The sequence below is a fragment of the Octopus bimaculoides genome, chromosome 2, assembly GCF_001194135.2.
Source record: "Octopus bimaculoides isolate UCB-OBI-ISO-001 chromosome 2, ASM119413v2, whole genome shotgun sequence".
NCBI classification, from domain to species: domain Eukaryota; kingdom Metazoa; phylum Mollusca; class Cephalopoda; order Octopoda; family Octopodidae; genus Octopus; species Octopus bimaculoides.
The window spans coordinates 109,007,040-109,031,311 of NC_068982.1; the positions used below are offsets into that span (position 1 = coordinate 109,007,040).

Below are 24,272 nucleotides of genomic sequence, written 5' to 3' on the forward strand. Positions count from 1 at the left end.
TATATATATATATATATATATATATATATATATATATATATATATGCTCACACTGGAATGTAGTTATTTCTTAAAGAATACTTACTAAATATAAACTAGAAAGAGAAAAATACAGTTAATGCTGTCGGAGTACGATAATGTGACTGATGTGGAAAAGAGAGGTTTCGTTGCCTGCTCATTTGCGTTGACACTGCCGTCATTTGATTTCGTGGGAATCACCAAAACTCGCTCATTCTTTCTGTCTAGCATATTACATATCCTGACTACAAACAATATTGTGAACACGTTTCTCTTGTCCCTCAACATTTACGTTTTCCTATTACACATCCTATTTTTATGTCACCCCAACCCAATTCACTTTTCTAATGTAATTTGGGCGCGGTCCTTAACGATTTTATCGTCTCATATGCATCCATCTCTCTTCTCTATCTTTTTGTTTCCATCACTTTTCTTTTTTTCTCTCTCCCTGTACGTTTATATATTTTCTAGCTTTCACTTTTTCCCTTCCCATTTTCTTTCTCCATTTTTTCTTCAGTCGAAACTTTACCTTTAACTATTTACTGTCTTATTTCAAAATAAAATATTTTGAAATCAATATCTTTGACACTAAATACTGACCTTTCCACAAATCTGACGTAGTTCATACTTAATTGTGACTGGTGATTCTCGCAAATATACTTTATCCGTTTTTTTTTTATTTGCAATTCTCTTTATTGTCATGTGTAAACATTATTCATCATCTAACATCGTCTAAAAGTTTATAATGGGATGTCTGTGATACATCCAGCCATACATTTATTTTTTATTTGGTTTGCAAGATTTTTGATGTGAAATCGTGTGTTTTTGTATCTTGGGAAGGTCATTATGCCAATAATAAACGGACACGATCAGTCGTGTGTTTATTATTGATATTGAATTGGCCAAAAAGTCCGTTCAGTTTTTGTCGACACTAATCTTCAAGCATTCTCTTAAAAGTAGCTAGCTTCAGTCTATCCCCCGCGCATGTGATGCAAACTTGCAGAAAGATGTGCCTCACAAACAGAGCTCACATATGTTCTCCATCCAGAAATTGTTGTAGGTGGTGCAACCTGAGCATATGTCAGTGTATCAGAAGCCATGCAGAGGGTGCTGGCAGCATACTGACCACCTATCCATTGGAACCCATCCCTTCCACAAGAAAATGAGGATACTCCATCCTGATCAAGCAATAATTGGGGCAGGGCATGCTGGTCAGGTGATAAATGAGGATGGAGGCAATGTAGGCATTTCCACCTCTGCCCAACCTTTCAGGGATAGCATTCTCTCTTCTCATTTCTGGGTAAGACTGGTCACCTTGATCATCACCTTGCTTCAGTCCTTATCCATCTGGAGGTCTGGAGTGAACCAGACCCTCTGCAGTTTAGCTGGTCTGTCAGTCCAGTGTCCAATGACACCATCTGATGGCTTTGACCTGCCTCTCCAGATGCCCAGTTGCAAGCTCACTGACTTGTTAGTGCTGATTTTGGACCCTGTAACTAGCTCCTATTTCTTTAGAATGGTGCCAACCATCCCCACTTCAGGGGCATTATGACAATGGCATCTCCTGCATACACTAATACTGCTCTCTTATGTCCCAGTTTGAAAGGGATGCTTCAACTGTTCCATCTTCCACAGCAGTGGTTTGAGGGCCAGGATGTTCAGAAGAGACAATAGTAGGCAACCTTGACAGACTGAGCGTGCAATGCAAAACAGTTCCTATAGGTGGCCATTTACTTCGATCACTGAACAGGTGCCACTGTGCATTGCAGCTTTTTGGTGCAATTTCAACTTCTCTCGGAGCCTTTGCTTTTGCGAGTCCTGAGTCAGAGGAAAGAGGCAGATGTAAGTGTTGTGTTTTCTCCACCATGGGGCAAAAGGCTTTGAGGTGGTGAGTATTCTCACACTTGAAACATTTGGGTTTTTTCTCTCTATAAACACCAGCTTCAGTTTGTATTCCTGGAACAGTAAAAATTGGGAATGTAATTTATTTCTTTTGGGAAAACTAGTTTCTGGAATTCCATAAAAATTCTAGTCCTGCTGAGTTGTGGGGTGGGCTTCACCTCTCTAATCTCCCTGTGCTCCTCCAGAATAGCTAAAACTCTTGCTAAGTCTTGAGCAATTGGCATGTTCTTGACTCAAATTCGAGTTAACCTTTTACCCCATATAATGGGGAATTGTTATGAAGATCTGAGATGTGCAAGTAATTGTTGCCATTCTTCTGACATTTTGCTCACTGTTGCATATGTCAGCTACTGTCCTGTATTGTTTTCCTTTATATATGTGTAGCACTGAGGGGCCACACATCTTGGAGGCATTTTTCTGTTTCTGTTGGAATAGGAAACAAATTCCCTCTCCTTGTGAGAAATGCATTTATACACAATGGTTTTTTGTTCACAGTTAGTTTTTTGTCCTCACTAAGGGACATAACACCTGGTTTTACAATATCAATTTTGTACTGGAGGGCTTTAGCATTCAGATCTCACACTGGATGCACAGTTCCTGGCTTACTGCCCTAAAAAAAGATGGAGTTGTTCTAGTTTTTTTTTAACGTTTTTTTTTTGTTGTTGCTTTCCACACAGCTTTTGTTGTTATTACTTGTTTTCCATCTTGTTCACGTTGTTGCTGATACTGTTGCTGTTACTGTCATTGCTGCTAGTATTTTTGCAGGTGTTGCTGTTGTCATGTGAAGGCGAATGGCTCAGTGGCTAGAGCGTCGTGCTTACGGTTGTGAAATTGTGAGTTCAAATCCCGGACTGGGCTGCATGTTGGGTTCTTGAGCAAGACACTTTATTTCACGTTGCTCCAGTTCACTCAGCTGTAGAAATGAGTTGCAATGTCACAGGTGCCAAGCTGTATTGGCCTTTGCCTTTCCCTTGGATAACACTGGTGGTGTGGAGAGGGGAGGCCAGTATGCATGGGTGACTGCTGGTCTTCCATAAACAACAACCTTGCCTGGACTTGTGCCTGGAAGGGTAACTTTCTAGGTGTAATCCCATGGTCAGTCATGACTGAAGGGGGTCTCAGCTGCTGTCATTGCAACAAGACAAAATTCCATTGCTTTGAGTTGATAAATTTAACTCTAGCTTCCCTGCCATTAACATAATGTTCAGTGGGGCCATGGCTACATTGGGAGTCAAAAGTGGGTTGACAGAATGCTGTCCACATTTGATCATTATTATTTTTCATATTCTGACATTTTTTTAAAATTGGGAAAATATATGAAATCTTTGTTTTCATAAAAATGCAAAGTAGATATACCACTGAGTTACACCTCTGAAAAGGGCATGTAACAGAAATGTTACCACTATGATCCAGACAATGTCAGCAAAATAATTATTACAAAATAATTGAATGAATGGGCTTTAACCAGCTGAAACAATTGACTAAACTCTTAAAACTTTCCATGACTTCCCAGTATAGCAGCAATAATGATAGTAATCCTTTCTACTATAGACACAAAGCCTGAAATTTTTTGTGGGAGGAGGGGTTAAATTGATTACATCAACCCCAGTTCTTGACTGATACTTTTTTCATTGACATCAAAAGGATGAAAGGCAAAGTTGACCTCAGCAGAATTTGAGCTCAGAATGTAGAGATGGATGAAATACCAATAAGCATCTTGTCCAACATGTTAACAATTCTACCAGCTCACCAATAATAACAGCAACAGTAATAACAATAGCATTTTTAGATGTCTATAACATTTTTTCTTCCTAAAACACAATGATTTTTAACCTTTGTATCACTATAAACCGTAGGGAATCTGTTTAAAAAACATCAAATTGTGCATTATTTTAGGTAAGTAACAAAAAGAAAAAAAAAATCTGCTTGTTAAATAACCAACTAACCAATGAATGTCTTCAGCAGAATTTTCTGTAGCTTGTTCTTAGATCAATTATTCAGTTTTGGTGTATTTTGAATCCTACAGTCTTGGAGTCTTTGTGCCAATGCATACTTCCTTATCCCTGGTGATTAAAAAATTAATTTTAAAAATGTTTCCTGAAGGTCCTGTACTAGATTCCTGAGCCATTTTACCAATTTACATAACATCAATAGTGACTTGCTATTTTACTTCAGAATTGACTGTTTGACATAAAACTCACATGGCTGTAAAACAGCAATTCAGCTATATTTCTAAATAATTGAATTTTCATATCTTTCCAATTCATATTAGAAGAGTGAATATAAAATTGAATTACATTTGAATATATTACTTCTGAATATGGTTGAAGAATTAATGAAGGCTATTTTTTTTTTTACTCTTGTCCATTACTGAAAACTGTGACATGTATGACTAGTAAATTTAAGTGTTTTACTACTACTACTACTGCTGCTGCTGCTGCCACCACCATATAAATTCGATAAAGTTATTACTGCAATATTAAATTATTGACAATCTGTTCTATATTTTAAATACTTGAAAAATGCCAAAGATAATTTTTGAATTGATCCATTTACATATTTTCTACCTTTTTGTGGTTTAAGATGAACTCACTAAATATGGATTTCAAATTTTGGCACAAAGCCAGCAATCACATTGAACCCAATGCTCAACTGGTCCTTATTTTATTAACCCCCCCAAAAATGAAAGGCAAAGTCAACCTCAGCAGAATTTGAACTCTGAACATAAAGATGGATGAAATGCTGCTAAGCGTTTTGCCCCGCATGCTAATGATTCTGCCAGCTTGCTGCCTTCATCCCACTAAATGTTGAAGTTTCTCCTTTTGAGTTTTCAAAGAGGATGCTTGCTGTTGAGGACTTCAGTTTGGAAACCAAATTGCCAATTTTTTGATAATAAAAATGCTAACATAATTTTATCTAATATATACTGATTTATTTAGGAGTGGCTGTGTGGTAAGTAGCTTGCTTACTGACCACATGGTTTCGGGTTCAGTCCCATTGCAGGGCACCTTGGGCAAGCATTTTCTACTATAGTCACAGGCTGACCAAAGCCTTGTGAATGGATTTGGTAGATGGAAACTGAAAGAAGCCCGTCATATATATATATATATATATATGTTTGTGTGTCCTCCCCCACCATTGCTTGACAACCGATGTTGGTGTGTTTATGTCCCCGTAACTTAGCGGTTCAGCAAAAGAGACAGATAGAATAAGTACTAAGCTTACAAAAAATAAATCCTGGGGTCAATTTGTTTGACTAAAGTTGGTGCTCCAGCATGGCCACAGTCAAATGACTGAAACAAATAAAAGAATAAAAGAATATTGTACTATTCCATGATAGAAAGATCAACAAAAAAAGTACGCTATCTGGTGAGAGATAAATATTATTTATATATGTATTGATCTCTAGGACTCACAAAGCTTGTTACCTGGTTTTCATGGTATATATAAGTGACCATAAAAGCGATGCCAGTCCATTGCAGAGTTCAAAGCCTGCAATTTTGAGGGGAGAGTGCAAATCAATTACATTGACCCTAGTACTTGACTGGTATTTTATTTTATCAACCCTGAAGGGATGAAAAGCAAAGTTGAACTTGAAACAAAAAGAGCAAGAAGAAATACTGTTAAGCATTTTGTCTGGTGTGCTGACAATTCTGCCAGTTTGCCACCTTATACTAACTTATAACATAAACATATTAAAGATGGGTTGATATTCAACTGCTTGAACAAGTTTCTAATTGATTTGTGTAGTCATATTTTATGAGTGGTCACTGTGAAAAAAATTGCTTCAAAAACACATTTAAATTTGATATATCTTCTATTCCAGCAAGTGAAAAATTAATTTATGAAAATAGAAAATAAATGCATCTTTTCTATAATTAGTAAATAAAATTGCAGTGACTGAAATGGTAATTATTTAATCCATGTTAAGATGTTTTCTTCAAAGAAGTGTAAAGCAGATGCATCACTCTTAGGACACAGTGCATCAGTAGTGCAAGAAACACCACTTTATGCTATTTCATTGGTCAGTTCCAAATCTCATTTCTGCTTTGCATTTATATATCAATTACATCAAAAATTTTTGATAAGACTGAATCAGAATATTTTCCAAACATCTTCACATATGTGGTATACTGTACTGGAAATGTTGGGTCTATTAAAGATCTTTTTTTCACTATGTAACATAGGGAAATAAATTATAATTCTACTTATCCTTGCTTGTCTATATAGAAGTAGAAATTGCCTTCAGCTTGAAAAAAAAAAAAAAAAAAAAAAAAACTGGTGTAAGCTTTATCACACATCAGTTCTCTGGTAAAGTTGATGGGTGAGAGGTTGTAAATCAGAGGTATAGCTCTTATATCACTTGTGTAGTTCTTAAACCACTCAACTAACTCTTCTCATTCATATTACAATTGTGATTATTCTCTTTTATCTTAGTCAAGTAGTATTTTGTGTTACTTTTCTTTGTTGTCATTTTCAAATGTTAAGCACTTAATATCACAAAATTCCTTCATGAAAGAATTAAGCATTTTTCTAGGTTTCTATGTATTTGGAAATGTTTTGGAATATGAAAGATAATAAATAGAAACTATTTTGTTAAGTAACCTACAATGGATAAATACCTACCTCCTCATCATTGCACTCCTGAAGGACTTTGACTTGTACTTATTCAAAGTCAGAGAGTGATTTTTGTTGAATTTTCTTGGCTTCTGGCAAGATTGAGAAAAATTTACAGAAAATAAATTATGTATTGACTCCTCTATTTATAGCAATAGACATTATCATTTTATGGCACTTCAGCTTGGTAAATTACCATGGAATGATCAAGTTTATCACTGTAAGCTATTTTTATTTCCAGATACATGATTGTATATAATTATATCGTATATAATTATATATTAGTGATCGTATATAATTTTTGATCATTTAACCATGAAGTTGGTATCTTATTCATTCATTCAGCTATGACTTCTATAATATCAAACCACATAAGTGATTTGATTGTTGGAATATATAGAGGGAAGAAGATGGCAACTTTAGTTTTTCATCAGTGTGTGAGTCCTTGATAAATGTATGTCAACTTCAATGACTGGGTCTTTGTACACAGTTCTGGTGTGATTCATTGCTATGGAGTTGTTGGCTGTAGTGTTGAATTCAATTCTTTATCTTTAAAAGTCAACTGTGACACAAAGATTTATTTTATTTGCTTAATGCTATGGAAACAAGGAATAAGACCAGCTTTATGGATCCTTGTGATTAGAAAAATAAAGAAAGGTAAAAGAATGAAAGCTAGCCATTTGGTTGGCATGTTATTGAATGACCAAAATTTGTGATTATCACCACAGATAGAGAAAAGTGGAAAATATTCCATATATGAATGCTGGATACAAATCAAAACCTTCCTTAGCTTCTGTTGATGATTCGTAAATAGCAATATATGCATTTAAAATATTAATTTAATTTATATAAAAATCTATTGCTGATTTCAGTAATTTTCCTTGAAGCAACATGTATAACATCTTTCTACTTTTAGGGGATACATAGACTCTGATTTATTTCTTTCAGCAACAAACAAACCATCAAACAATGCAAATTCAGAAAAGAAAAGGGAACTTTAATCAGATGTATTCTGGGGTTTCATATCATATATGTAGCTTTGATATTCTATTTATAGAAAACTAGTAACAAGACATTATTTAAAACAAAGAATTTCTCTTGACAGCAAATTTATGTTGTCTATTCTTTATCTGACTGTAGTTTTTGTATAAATCAATATCATCCAATAAGTATCAATATTTAAGGACAGCTGCAAATTTTGTTTTACTGTTTTTTGCCTTCATAAATTTCTTTGTGTAATTGGTTTCTAGTTTTCATTTGTTATCAGTTAATACTAAAATTAGAGACAAGGCAATCTACTTATCTAACTCAAGCCATTATAGGGAAAACAGTAGTTCAAACATCAACACTTCTATGTTGTATATTTGTGGAAGAATAATTTATCATCTTTTGTTGAAAGATTTGGTATGACACATTTCTGGAATTTCTGAATGTTCATAATCCTTTACTGCATTTAAAGAAACGTTTGGTGTAATTTATGGAATTTCTCATTTTTAATTTATTGCTAATTTAAACAATGGATTATAAGTAAAGCTGGCAATTTGCAATTCTTCTTGATTGCTTGTACACACACCAAAGAACATGAGCAAAAGATGGATTTTTTTTAGAAACCTGTTTTGTTTTTGTTGTTAGATATTGTCAATGATTAAAGATGTTCAAACATGACAATTTCTCTTATGGTCCTGTCTCATTGTCATGTATCATTTCTGGAAGAATGATAAAGCCTGTTAACTATGACTAAGTCACTAAATTTAACCCTGACTAACATAACAAATAAGTAACATTAACCTAGCTACCATAACAAATAAGTAACATTAACCTAACTACCATAACAAATAAGTAACATTAATCTAACTACCATAACAAATAAGTAACATTAACCTAACTAACATAACAAATAAGTAACATTAACCTAACTAACATAGCAAATATGTAGCATTAACCTAACTAACATAGCAAATATGTAGCATTAACCTAAGTAACATTGACCTAAAATGGAAAGAATGATTTGATAGGGAGTGAGCTATGCAGACAGATAAGTTGACGTGTTCATTTTTATTTTTATACTGGTTGTAGCTGTAAAGGTGAAAATTGCAACCAATAAAAAGTTCCTTTCATTTGATGCTTAAACCATCAAGTGTTCTTGTGTCTGGATTTTTCTTAGCTTCTGCTTTGGGAGGAAAATAACCTTCCACTAAAGAGACCATCCACTGTTTTTGTAGTGTGTCTGTGTGAACTATCGAAACAAGTGTCTTCTTTGTAAATCTAATACTTACATTTATTTTACTCATCTCTTTACCCTAACCAATTAACACAACACTCAGTTAAAGTAGGGGTATATATGGGAAGCCATGGATACTGATTCTTTTGCTCAATAAAACAATCCTAAAACAGTATGGCAATACTCGTGTTATTTTTATGTTCCTACATGTCTATGCATGCAGATGTGTGAAAATATTTGTGTATATAAAATGATAGTGTTGTTGCTACTATTACAATGAGCAGGTTTTGATCTCATAAGAAAATGTACATTTAAGCCCCAAGTTTTCATTCCAGCTGTCAATGTTAGATTTAAATTTACCATAAAGGTCTTGTTATTTAAGCTTTTGTTTTGTCTATTGTTTTTAATCACATTCTTTTCAAACCCTAAAATAGTTAAACGAGTTCAGAAAATTGAGATTTTCTGATAGTCAATGAAATCTCAGTTAGCTAGTAACTAGAATTAGGAGTTATTTATTTGTTATTTAATATATTTTTAGTGATGAGAATTTTCAAACCTTAATTATGGTATCCTTTATTATTACTTCAATTGTACAAACATTAGTGATACTGTAATATATTTTGTTTCAACTAATGTTTCACAAAGTAGAAATTTGTTAATCTTTTGTTTTATATTTTGAATTGTAGCATTGCTCTAGACTTAGAGTGGCAACTTATTTAATTCTTATGTTAATACTTTATTATTACTTTTTGTTTGTAAATAAACCTTTCTTGCTCACATGAATTTTGTATTTAACGTCTTTAGTTCATGTTGTGATTGCTGTAGCTGGTTGAAATAGGTTAATGCAGTAATTTGATTTCAACTATTTCATTTTATTTTGCCTTGTATTACATAAAATGAAGGTGCCACGTTTGTGTTGTTTTTGCTCAAAACACAATAATGCCTCATGTTTAACCTGAAAATATGGAAAGATATTTTGCTGTAAAGAAGGTAAAAAAGGTAAAAAAGGATGGAGTGGGGAATTCAGGGCACATGCAGAATTTGAATTTGGAAACCAATTCAATAATGCTAATAATATAGGGAAAATTGCCTGAATAGAAAAACTCAGTATGTTTAAATAGCTTTTTATTTTATTTTGTTAATTTCTCTTAAAATACCTAGATAACATGGTTGTTAGCAAGGCCCAAGTTAACATCAATTAAACATGGATGCCCTATTTATTTATTTATTCTTTTAGGAATATTGTATCTTTTTTTCATTTGAAGGTTGTGTGATTTGAAGGAGATTAAATTAGGCTATTATTTCTAACTGGTCAAATGAACTTGTTGAGGTTCATTTAGGTAGCAGTGGTAAAAATGAAGTTGTATTTGTGAGAGCCACTTACTAGATTTAATTGATTATTCCAATAAGTTTTTTACCTCAAATTTCAGTCAAAAAAGTAGAAAAGCAGTTTGTTTACTCGCATTCATTTCTGACTTAGGCACAAGGTCTTAAATTTAGAGGATGAATACAATTGACCCTAATACAGATGGTACATTATTTTATTGACTCCAGAAGAATGAAAGGCTAAGTTGGTCTCAGTAAGATTTGAATTCAGAATGTAAAATGTCATAACTAAATACCAAAAGGTATTTTGTTTAATGAGCAAATGATTTTGCTGATCTACTGCTCTTCTTACTCATATTAGTATCATGATGTTGTTATGAAGCCCAGTTAGCAATACATTTCATATCACTTACATTGCTGATCCTTAGGAATGACATGCCTGTTATGACTTTTAGTTGCTCTTCATCTAAAAAAAATGCAACTTCATGCCCAGTTAAAAAAAAAAAATTTGGAGAAACAAATGTTTAGTGGTTGGTATGCCACAAAATGATGATAACCCCACCCCTTCGATTTTGTCTCGGTCAAGCTAATTCTAGCATACAGTTTACCATGATGTCTCTTGTATAGTCTGCAATGAAATAGTTTACTTCAAATATATATTTCCTAACAGAAAATAAGGGCTTTATAGGTGTGAAACCAATGATCACTCTATAACTGGGTATAACTTTATATTATATATATATATATATATATGCCATGTAAATGACACCTGCGCATCGTAGTTGTGGTCATCAGGAATTGTCGTCATTGGTGGTGCCATGTAAATCACATCCATGAGTCGTAGTCATTGTTGGTGCCATGCAAATGGCACCCATGAATCATAATCATGGTTGTTGTCAGTTCCATGTAAATGACACCCATGCATCATAGTCATGGTCATTGCCAGTGGCATGTAAATGGCACCCATGCCAGTGGCATGTAAAAGCACCCATTACACACCTGATGTGGGTGGCATTAGGAAGGGCATCCTGCTATAGAAACCTTGCCAAATCAGGTTAGAACCTGGTGCAGCTCTCTGGCTCACCAGCTCCAGTCAAACTGTCTAACCTATGCCAACAGGGAGAGCGGACGTTAAATGATGGTGTTGATGATGATGATGATATATATATATATGCATCATCATCATGTCCAATTTTTCATGCTAACATGTGTTACAAAAATGAGCTTCAACAACATCTCTCCACTTGTTTCTCATCATTTCCTTTGTAAGACTTAGCATCTTGAGATCAGCCTATATACCCTTTTAGATTAGCCATTTTCTCAGTATTTTTCCTCTATTGCTATTGTAAATTTCCGTTTACAATGATATTCTATATTACAATCAAAGTGTTTACATCAGTCTATGTATATAGTGTTGGCTGAAAATCTGTAGGTACATATTCTGTAGTACAGTATAACAGTATAACATGAACAGATCTTCTACAACTTTTGTGGTCAACTGACCATAGAGTAATGAATTCACATTTTACTGCACCCATTGTGTTATATGTTTCTGGGCAAGGAAAGGCTTTGCCTATTTCAGTTCCATTCTGGCATCACAGTTAGTAGTTAGTGAGTGATCACAATAGGAAATATAATATTCATTATTTGAAAATCATTTGTCTCTTGTAAAGCATTATAATCTGTCGTCTCCCTCCAGTCTGTCTGTCTGCCTGTCTATGAGAGGGTGCTGAAAAGTTCCTGACTTTAAGGGTATTGTGAAAGGCCTGGCTGGAGGCCCAACCTTGCAAATTCTTTTACAGGGCTTAGAGAAATTGAAGAACCATTGCAATAAGTGTGTGAATCTGAAAGGGGAATATGTTAAATAAAATCATAATTCACTGATCCTCCTGTATTTTCTTTCACCAAAAGCCAGGAGCTTTTCAGTACACCTTCTGTGTGTGTGTGTGTGTGTGTGTATATATATATATATATATATATATATATATATATATATATATATATATATATATATATACATACAGGGGTTGGACAAAATAATGGAAACACCTAGCATCATAGCATCATAACTTTGAAATATCTATAAAACTGTTAAAAGCTTGTTTATTTTTATGTTTTTTGATTTATCATTAGTGTTGCTTAATATGTTTTGCTAAAATTGCTGTTTCTTTTCAGATATCATCAGTAAAAGGTAATTAAAATTCATTAAAATGACAGACCTATCAGACTTTCAAAGAGGTCAAATTGTCGGTGCCCGTATGGCAGGTGCTAGCATAATGAAAACCGCTGAAATGTTTGGTGTATCAAGAAGTACTGTCTCGAAAGTAATGACAGCCTTTGAGAAAGAGGGAAAAGCCGAAACAAAACTCTGGAAGAAAACCAAAACCTTTAGATAGGGACCGTCAGACTCTTACGCAAATTGTTAGAAAGGATCACAAAAGTACAGCTCCAAAAATTACTGCAGAGCTTAATTACCACTTTGAGAACCGAGTTTCCACAAAAACTATTCGCCGGGAGCTGCACAAAGCTGGATTTCCACTGGAAGACTGCAATCAGAAAATTACTACTTCCAAAAACAAACGTTGAAAGACATTTAGAGTGGAATAAAAACCTACAGAATTGGTCCCTAGAGTGGTGGAAGAATGTTATTTTTTGGGACGAGTCATCCTTTACTTTATTTCTGACCACTGGCCAAGTATACGTGTGGAGACAGCCAAAAGAAGCATTTGACCCAAACTGCCTTCTTCGAACTGTTAAACATGGAGGATCTGTGATGATCTGGGGGCGCTGTATCTTGGAAATCTGCCAGCCCAATGGTTTCACTTCATGGCAGAATTAATAGTCAAGACTATTTATGCATTGTATCTGATCAAATTCATCCTGTGGTTGCGGAACTATTTCCAGAGGGAAACGCAATCTTTCAGGATGATAATGTGCCAAGTCATACAGCTAAAGTTGTTACTGAATGGCACGAGGAACATTCTAGTGAAGTTGAACATCTTATCTGGCCACCACAGTCCCCAGATCTCAATATTATTGTGCATTTTAGAAAAACAAGTAAGGAGTCGATATCCTCCACCATCATCACTACAAGAACTGCAGACTGTTCTAGCTGAAGAATGGACAAAAATTCCTTTGGAAACAATTCAAACTTTGTACGAGGCCATACCTCATAGAATTCAAGCTGTAATTACTGCCAAAGGCGGTCCTACCCCATATCAAAATAAATTTGTTTAAAATTTTAAGGTGTTTCCATTATTTTGTCCAACCCTTGTGTGTATATATATATATATATATATATATATATATATATATATATATATATATATATATATATATATATATATAAAAGCCTGTTTTCAATGTAACAGCTTAGAAAAAGCATAACGGCAAGTCATTGTGACATTAATATATTTTTTAGTTGTTCATTTCTCCATTCAGAATATTTAACCAATCCAATGTCTGTGAACAACCAATCTTGTAAATACTCTCAGATGGCTGGAGCTATTGTTATGGTGGCTATACAAATGTTTTATTTTTATTTTTTGAAAGCAAAAACTTATTTGTTATACATGAAATGTCCATGCAGCTCTCTACATAACTGCATGAAATTGGACAGTTATGTAGATTTAGATATTTATAGAAATCCTAGGCATGGTTGTGTGGGTAAGACGCTCATTCTGTAACCATGTGGTTTTGGTTTCAATCTCACTGTGCAGCACTTTGGACATGTGTTTCCTACTATAGTTCTGAGTTGACCAATGTCTCATGAGTAAATTTGGTAGTTGGAAACTGCAGGGAAACTTGCTGTGTACATAAACATTGGGGTCGATTTGTTCAACCAAATTCTTTGAAGCAGTCCAATGAATGAAACAAGTAAAAGAAGGCAAAAGAAGATGGTGTTTTATAACAGGATTTACTTTTATACTTTTACTATTTTACAGGAGATAAAATCCATTTCCCCTTGTGGACCTTCTTAAAATAATGAGAATTAATGTTTTTCTTACACTTCTGTAGGTGGTCAAAAAACTAGACAAAGTGGTTGTTCCAGAGGATTTTTGTTGTAGGTTTAACCTCAAGTCAGCCCTGACTGAGTAGATCCATGGTCAAAAGTGTTCCATGACCACTGCCTTTCTATTTATAGAACTGTATTCTTCAATGTATCCCACCTCTTGCAAGATGATGAAGTGTAATTTGAAAGATATTTGGCCAATATTTTTGGATGGTTGAACAACCATGTAGAAGCTTCTAGAGGGTTGTTGTTCTGGGGAGGAAAGGAGAAAAGAGTAAGCTTAAGTTGGAGATGCTGAGGGAGAAAAAAAGCTTATGTGATGTTGTGCAAGGATTGTGTACAGTTTCTGTGTTCGGAAATTGTTGTGTTAGTAGCAGTAAAATTAGGCCTCTACTTCGGAGGGCTCATTTTGTGTGTGTGGAGGCAGATCTCTTGGGATGGTGTAATCCATGGATGTCATGAATAGTGTGGAGGGAGTAGACAAGCTATTGAGATACCATGTTTGGAGTAAAATGAGTAAAGTTGCATGAAAGAGAGAGAGCAGAAAGAAGAGATTAGCTGTGAGTGAGCTCTTATGTTAGATGGTTGCACTTAGTGCTTAAGGTGCAGACAGTGGCTTGCATAAGCTGTTTTGAAGAAAAAGAAGCAAGTGTGTGAAGAATGTTTAGATGTTGAGTGATGGATGAAAATTTGCTTTGAAACCATGTAGAATAATGGGGAATGAGGTGAAGATAGCATCCAAGAAAGTTTAAATGGCTATAGAAGTAATAATTTAAAAATTTTATCTCCCCTTGAAAAGAAACCAAGTGAATTCTATGTACAAGCTGTCCTGGGTGTTTCCTTCACTGGACCCAATAGAAGTCCAGATCTTCCAATTAAGGATGACCTTACCAACCTCATATAGCACAACTAACTGGATATCAAACCTGGACCTGATATCTTTTTCAATAAATACTGTTTCAGTTTATGCATCTTCAATTCAAACAAATGATGAATATGATCAAATGTTACTGCATTAGAACTCAAGATTCTCTGGAAGCTCCACAAACAGTAAGACATTATCAGACCAGCTAACTAGGATGGTGTTCTCATAGTCTGGCAAACTAACCTGTACAAGCAAGAAACTCTCTGCCAACTCAACAACCCCTTTTTCTACAGTAAGATATCAAATGAGTGCACCAACCATTACCCGAAGCAAGTGTCCATTACTGTGCACGAATCTATTTGTACTGGCTCACTTCCACCTTCTGCCACTAACCATATTCTAACCACATCCTAAACTTCTACCATCTACTTTGTCCTCAAATTTCACAAACCAGACAATCCTAGCTGCCCTATCATCTCCACCAATTGAACTTCTCTTAGTGTACCTGAACAAATTACTAGCACCTCTTACTGCCTTATCCTCTCACATTAAAGGTATTCACCATGCCCTAAACCTCTTCCACTCATTCTTTTTTCTGCCTAGACAGTCCAAACTCCTTTTCACCACAGCTATCCCACACACTGAAAGCCTATCCACATTTAAATACATCCTAGACTGTTGAGCTCTACCTGTACCCAACACCACAACACTGGGCTTAGCTGAGCTCATAACTCTTAATTGTATTTCTTTCTCTGGAAAATTTTACAAACAGTTCAGTGATGTTACTATGGGAACCAGGATGGACCCCAATTATGCATAAGTTTTTGTAGGTCACATTGAATAGCAAATCTTTGCCCAATTCACAGGACCCATCCCACAGTCATTATATTGACAATTGTGTTGGCGTTGACACCCTCACCAGACAACTGTTGGTAGTTTCATCTTTTTGTTCACTCCTTTCACCATGTCATGGAATTTAACTTCACTGTATCTGACTCTTCTGTTGGTTTTCTTGATATCTCCATCACCATAAACAATATCCACCTGACCACCTCCCTTCTCTACAAACCTACTGACTCTCATTCTCCACTACTCTTTTTCTTACCCCAAACACTCTAATTCTGCCTTATCATTCTCTTAATTCCTTTGCCAACTCTGTAGAATTGATTCAGATTTCAAATCCCAATGTAAGAGAATGTGACATTTTCTCTTGAATTGAGGATACCCTGGATTAGTTGTGGACCAGCACTCTACTGGGCATAGGCCATCAATTGTACCACTGCTCTCCTATCCTCTGTATGGTCACTTACAGACTAGATTCCACTCTCTCATCTGCCTGTCCATTTTTCCATTGAAAAACAAAATAATCCACAACTTCCAAATCCTACTCCAATCTTAACTGCACCCTCTCTCCCTGTCTTCAAAAAGATGTACATCTCAGCAACGTCCTAGTAAGAAGCTAAATTGAACCCAGCCCTATGCAACCAGGCACAACACTGACAATACAACACTTGTCACTACATTAACAACAGAACAACCATTGCTGTGCCTAAGTCACAGTTTCTCATTACCAAGAATTTCTGTTGTACATTTTCCAACCTTATTTTGCAGTGCTCTTTATATTGGAGGAATAGGAATTACTTTTTGGAGCACATTTGAAGCATTCTACAACTTATGCCTAACCAGCCTGGTGCTATCCACTTCAACACAACAGGCCATTCTATTATTCACTGATCAGTTTGCAGTACTCTGCATACTATGGCACCACATATTGTTACTCATATTTATTAATTTGCTCATTTCATGATTCATGAGGGGTTAAAGACAAATTTAAAGCCACCCATATTTGAACCGAGAAATGTGAAATCCATAAGTAGAAGGCTGAACACTTTACTGATTAATTTTTACTGTAATAGCTATTATAGAATACCAATTCCAAAAACTTAGAAGGAACTGATTTCTGACATTCAGTTATAGGCTTCCAAAGTTTGACTTTTCCAGTTTCTTTAGATGGCTGCGAACTGTTTAATGGGAGTGTTTTAATGAGAATGACTGACTTCAGTCTTTCTCAAGACATTGCTGCCAACTAACTGTTGTGTAAGACATCATTATCATATTGGTCTACAGTTGAGGCTAATACAAACTATTTAGTGTCTATTAGAGCAATTAGACTTGTCTTCCTACATAGTCATCATTGGTGTCTTTCTTTTCAACATCATTTCTTACCATTGCTGTTTGTGTTAATTAGATAATTCTGCATAATTTAGAACATTTTTGCATGATTTATCAGTGTAAGTGTTCATCTACTAGATGCTTCATCACTATCACCAATTATCCAAATGGTCACAACCATATCATTGTAAAGTAAGAAGGGTATTCACTTTATAGTTTGCTGTTAATTTTTAATGGTTTATTTGTTGATGGTTTAATCTGAAGAAAAAGGTTATGTGCATGACCTCTAAGCACTCTCTAAAATTGGTGAGATCAATGAAGTTGATGTTCATTTGAAAATATCAAGTTGATGACTGCTGGAGAAACATGAGCAGGGATGAAATTCCATAGGAGAGTGATTGTCTAAGAAGGAAAGATTGGGTGTAGTGGTTATGATGATTTCTGATGGCAGAAACACTGCATGTGATTGCTATTTAGTCCTTTTACTCTCTGATTGATATCTTGCCTGCTAACTCTTTCTTATTGTTACCTACCCATTTTGTCAGACTACTTACTCTACCCTCTTTCTTCCCTTGGTTATATCGTGCCCTCTTTCTTTCCTTGATTGCATCCTGTCCTCTTTCTTCTGACTGCATTTTGCCCTTTGCTTCTCCTGACTGCATTTTGCTTTCTTTTCTCCCTATGACTACATCCTGCCCTCTTCCTCTCTTTGACTGCATCCTATTCTTTTACTCTTTCTGACTGTATCCTGCCTTTTTTTTCCTATTGATTTCCATCCTGCCTTAATCTATAAGGATTCCATCTTATTACAATTTCTTTGATATCCCAAGTCAAATTTTATATATTTTCTGTATTTCTCTCTCTCTCTCTCTCTCTGGTATACTTCTCTCTCTCTCTCTGGTTTACTTCTCTCTGTCTCTCATATATGTTCTTCTCTTTCTGTCCCATTCTCTCCCTATTCTCTCCCCCATTCTCTTCCTTCTTTCTCTTTTCATTCCACATATCATTGCCTCGTATTCTATGCATCTAAATGTTGTCTTTATGGCGAATGAGCCATTAAATATGCTGGATTTGCTTTTAGCACATTTAAGACTTGAATGAATGAATGAATGAATGATTTTGAATAATTAACATGTGTATGCATACATGCAAAGGGTGTCATGCAGAGGCATTGTTTGCTGGGCCACATTTTGTCAATGGAAGCAAATAATACATTTTTTTTGCCTGAATAATAAAGAATTATAAGTTAGCATTTCTTATTGTTTGTTTTTAGCTTTCTTTTCTCCAAGTATGTGATTATGCAATTTCACTATTTATGTTACTAAATATATATTTTCCCTTTCTTTCACAACGATGCAGTTATATTTTGCCTATTAATGTTTTCAAACTCTAAGTCAGCAAAAGTTTAAGTTCTCTTGCTAATGTTATGGGCTTGTTAAGATTATCTTATTTCTTTCATTTATGTGTTTTTTGTATGAATTACCCTCTTTATTCTGATTTATATTTTTTATTTAGATTAATTTTTTTTCTATTAGGATTGGTGAACAACCATGGCAATTGGTTGCAGATTTCTAATGGTTCAATCTCTGATTCAGCAAATTTCTGATGGTGAGAGTGAAAAAGATAATGTCTTTAACTTGCTGCTGAATAAATATACCTCGAAGGACAATGTTTTTTTTTTTTCTTTTTTTGATTTTGGTTTGCTCACCATTGTTTGCATTCTTGTCCATTGTACATGAGTGAAAGATGCACAATTGTTGAGCTTCTTCACAGTTTCTGTCTACTAAATTTGCCAGGGACCAAATTGACTTGATGCTATGATATAAGACTCATGTCCAAGGTGCTATGGTGTAGGATCAAACCTAGAACCATGTGGTTGTGAAATGAACTTTTTAACCTCACAGCTTATAATGTAATTATTATCACTAACATTTTATACTTTTTCCATATGAGTATGGCTTAAACAGATCTGCTATGCAACATATTGTCAATTGTCTTAGTCTTTCATTATATCTTCTGTAAAACCCAATATCTTGAGACCTGACCATACCACTTTATTCCATATTTTTCTTCTTTAAGCACTCAACTTAGCACTTGTGACCATTTGCATTTAATGTCCATACCATCACAATACTGCATACTTTGGTTGATTCCTTTAATACCCAGCTGCTCCATCATCTAACTACTCTGCCTGTCTTGTAGATTAACATTACACCTCTAATGGGTCATGCATATTTAATTTTCCTTTACTCTCTAAAAGATTTCTCTATTGAATGCCAATGTTGTACCATTATGTACCATCATACGAAGAGAGAAACCATTTGTTGTCAAAAGATGCATATAGCTATCTTAATTTATTCTAATCCTTTCTACTGTAATTCAATAACTGAAACTATCAAAGACTACTAAGTTGTGCATGGACTGTTTTTCATTAATACCCCCACTACTAGCAACTACTGTGTATCTACCACATCTGAAGATCCACTTTTCTGTTATTGTACTAGAGATTTCACTGCACCCTTTGCTTAATCATTGCTTGCAATAAGCATACAGTACCAAGTTGTTACTCTTTCTGTTACTACACTCACTATCATATGGTACTAGAATGTTCTACTCTCTGGTACCAACTAGCTTTTCATTTTTACTATAGTGATTTTTAGAATTTATTTGAAAATTGTTTAATCATTTCATATTATCTAAATTTATACTGAAGTATAATACCTTATTTATTTTTATTTTATCCTTTTTTTCAATCCATTTTGTTTTGTTTACGTTTAATACAATTTTGACTTTTATATAGATACATTCATTCTCTTATTGTTATTTGCTTGGCCAGCAATTTCCTTGTTCAAAATTTTAACCAAATTAATGATTATGGTAAGAACTCTACTGCTATTGGACCTTTCTGATAGCTTCTGTTTTTGTTTATCATAGAGATATGCTGACTTGATATTGCTTGGTTTCACATGGAATGTTATTTTAGAAAACTGGTATAATTTACTGTCTATATTTTTTGTTTACTGTAGCTGAATATATCTTAAGGTAATTTTTTCCTGATAAAAGTGAGAGTTAATCTCGTAGACTCCATAACTATCTTCTTAATAGTAATAGTTCCCATTTTAAAGTGTTGTTTTATGGCCAGGCGCTCTTCCTGTTGGCTCTTACAACATACATATATACTACTATTCTAATATACCTATTCTAAAATAGGACTAGACCAATTCTATAATTGGGATATGTGCAGTTTTTGCTCTAGCTGTATTATAAATCTCTATATTTCTGGGCAGATAAAGCTGCTTTAACGATAAGTATAACTAATTTCTTTGCTGCAAAGCCTTTACTTGGCCTTGGATGGATGAATGTTAAATTGACCAAAGTATGGTTTTAACTATGGAGGCGCGTGGCCTAGTGGTTAGGGTGTCAGCACCATGATCGTAAGATTGGGGTTTCGATTCCTGGACTGGGTGGCATGTTGTGTTCTTGAGCAAAACATTTCATTTCACGTTGCTCCAGTCCACTCAGCTGGCAAAAATGAGTAACGCTGCGATGGACTGGCATCCCGTCCCGCTGGGGAACACATACGCCATGGAAACCAGGCCCATGAGCCTAGCTAGGCTTTAAAAGGGCGCATTTATTTTATTTTTATGGTTTTAACTCTGAAACTTTGACGTACTGAACAGGCTATAAAGCATCTAAAATATTTTTGTTGTTCTTGCCTTTATTTAAATTAGTAACTTCTGTCTAAATCATCATAGTTTTTATTTATTTACATTAATAAATAAGTAAAGACCCAAAAACATTTTCTCCACATCTCCCCAATTTGAACAATGTGTAAGTATGTAGAATAGTGAAGGATGAAGAGCATATTTAGAATCAATCAACTTAGGCATAAATATCTTGTTTCTCTGTCCACATAGACTTATATTACAAATGTTAAAAAAAAAAACAACTCAAAAATCAAGCAAAAACAATGGCGCTGCCTAATTATTGATGATATCATCTTCCACTACCCCTACACTTAAATATCTTTTATTAATCTCATTAAACATTGTTAGAAACATATTTTCGTTGAGATTTTTATTAATTGTTATTAGTATTTCTAAGATAGTTGGAATATTTAGTTTAGTTATTGAACCAAGCTCTGGTTTTGTGTTCAGCTGGCTGTGGACTTTGGTTCTACACATTTATTGATTCCACCCTACAGGATTGGATTGTGGGTATTAGTGGGGGTGGTAGTGGGAAGTCTCTACACCATCTATGTGTTTGTGTGTGTGTGTTTTACTTCCTCTCATTCTTTTTTTTTTCTCTTTCTCACTTTCTATTTACCTATTGATTCCTTCCTAGGCATCCTAATGATTGGTCTGTCTACCTTTACTTGATCCTTATGCCAGCTCTTTCTTTCTTTCTTTCTTTCTTTCTTTCTATATTCCTTTCTTTCTTTCTTTCTATTTCTTTGTAACTCTATATCCTCTTCTCAAATATACAGCATACACTCTACAATTAGCTATCATTTAATTTTTTAATTCTATTTTTATTTATCATATTAGTATATTTCTCTGTTTTTTTTCTCTCTCTGTCTTCAAATATCTCACTATTTCTCTCTCACCAAATGTCTGTCTCTATTTTCAACTGCCTCTCTCCCTCTTTCTATTATTTGTTTAATTTTTTCTTTTAATCTCTCTACATTGGTCCTGTCTTCTCCTAATACATTCAGATAACGATACAGCAAACACAGGCGCACACACACAGACGTATGTGTGTGTGTGTTTGCGTGCGTGCACATGCACGCATATGTGCATGCGTGTGTATGCATCTGAAATAAATCACAATTGATATTAAAAGACAACTGTAATTGTCATAGTAACCTATAGGGTGTGATTGCCATAGCCAGTTCATATCCTTTACCTAAATACACATCCACAAATACTGCCAATATGCTTCGTCAATTTACTATGTGGACAAACACTTCAATATACAGATGTTAGACAAGCTAATGGAAGAGCCTCTCTATGGTTGCTTGACCTACTAGGAATTGCAGCTAAATCTCATTTGAGATCAAGTTAGTTAACTGTGATTTGACACTATACGTAAATTGATGCTTGGCTTGGATGGTCTGTCTTTGAACAGAGCTCTTTTATTTCATGTTGCTGCAGGTGAAAGTGAGAACCAGCTCAGTGCTGGTGAAATGCAGGAGGGCTGAAAAGATGTCTTGTCTGCTCATAACTATATAGGTCTTTAAACAATTAGCAAAAGCATGGTACCATGTAAACATGTTTCTCCTCTACAGCAAGACACCTTTTCCTGTCGTTCTATTCATACTCTAACCTCCCATCATCTTCTTTAATATTATACCCACCCATCTACCCACCAGATGAGGAGGTCTTATCTGGTGAATTACTGAGTGACTTCACTGATGCCGGTGCCACATAAAAAGCACTCAGTACACTCTGTAAAGTGGTTGACATTAAGGAGAGCATCCTTTGGCTCACTAGTTCCAGTTGAATCATCCATCTCATGCCAGCAGGAAAACAGACATTGAATGGTGGTGGTGTGGTAGAGATGGTACATGGTACCACGTCATACTTTCCTGCGAGTGACAGCTTTGTGATTATCTGTTTACTTTCTGATAAGGCATTGGCATATATAATAACATGACTATGGTAATAAGGATGCATCTTATTTTTCTCAATTTTGTTTTCACCAATTTAAGATTTAAGAAAGCGAGTAGTTGGATATTTAACTGTTATAAGTATTGTTGCACCTCCTTTTTCCCTCTTTTATATTGAAAAGTTTGGACCCATCTCTAATAATTAATGAATGGCATCTTAACTATTTATTCAGATTCTCTTTTATCTGATTGATTCTCTATTTAAAATATTAGACAAAAATTAAAAATTACATAATAGAGTAAGTTGGATTAAAATAAGTACTACGAATTAAATATATGATATTACACAATATGAAAATTGATTTCATGAAAAAGAAAAGAGCAACAGGTCTACTGGCATGGCTCACTCCCCCTCCAGCACACTGTTTAATGTTATTTGTATTAAAATTTCAACAGTTAATTTTTAACCTAATTAAAGAGTTGCTTCTTGTATGTAGAAATCACCAAATTGAAACAGGACACCTTATCATACTACATATTAATAGAATAGCATATCTTGTTAATACCAAGTAAATGATAAATTATGTAGTAGAGATAAAATAATACTGTTAAAATAACCCAAAAAAAAAGCAAGATTTATATGGTATCTAATTTGAGAAGAGGGAGTGGCAGTCATGCTGTAGTGTGAATACAGTCATTTTGTGAATAATAAATATGTGATCTGAGACCAGTTTCTCTTTCTCAAATCGTGTTTATAATGTGAATTGTAAAACAAGGATTTTTATAAATCAATGGAGAGAGTCAATGTAACTTGCCTGAGTGTAGTTGTGTATTTCTTCTCATTATAAATTAAAAGTTCCTTTTGGCTCGTACTGCTTGTGTAATATAGCTTTCAATGTTAACTATATTTGTTGAATGTAATTCTCTTGCAGTGTAGTTTTATGTTTGTTATTATAGATCAAAATTTAATGCAATCTATCGTATGAGTAGCTGAAATTTTATTTTTAGTATTTCCTCTTTCAATTTATTGAGTATAAATAATCCTTTCTTTTTCAGATTAACTGTGTAGCTGATGTCTGAAAGAAAACATTCCCATAGAAGTTCTATAAATAATAGGGTAAGCTTTATTTGCCTATTTCTCCTGCTATTTCATACCTGGTAATTTTTCCTGTCACTATGAACGTTAAGAAATGCAGATATTACCCATATTAAGAAAGGGGACAAAAAAAGAGAGAGCATTAAGGTTAATTTTGGTTTTTAAATGCTCATCTTGAAGGTCAGTGTTTCTTGAACAGTGAGGAATTATTCTTGTCTTACAAACTCTGAAGTTATTAATTCTTGGTAACCTTTTCAGAATAACCTCTCATAAAGCAAAATTAGATACTAATAATGATGAGGAGGATGATAATGCTGCTATAATTTAGAATATCTGTAGTGCTTTTGTATTAAACAAAAAAAAAGTTGAAGAAAATATTTTTCTTAAAAATACCTGAAAAAGGTTGATAAAAAAAATATCTGAAATACTTTAATT

General features: G+C 34.5%; 1 protein-coding gene across 7 annotated transcripts in view; it reads left to right on the forward strand.

Annotated features, from left to right (window-relative positions):
- The window catches only part of LOC106883769 (phospholipid-transporting ATPase ID), a 212,086-nt gene that overhangs the window by 22,069 nt on the left and 165,745 nt on the right, over positions 1–24,272 (forward strand). For all 7 annotated transcript variants that reach the window (XM_052978605.1, XM_052978602.1, XM_014934894.2 and 4 more), the window contains exon 2: positions 23,798–23,858. Coding sequence is in view for 4 of the 7 variants with exons in the window: in XM_052978602.1 (XP_052834562.1) it covers positions 23,814–23,858 (45 nt within the window). In the remaining 3 variants the exon portion in view is untranslated. The remainder of the gene's footprint in view (positions 1–23,797; positions 23,859–24,272) is intronic.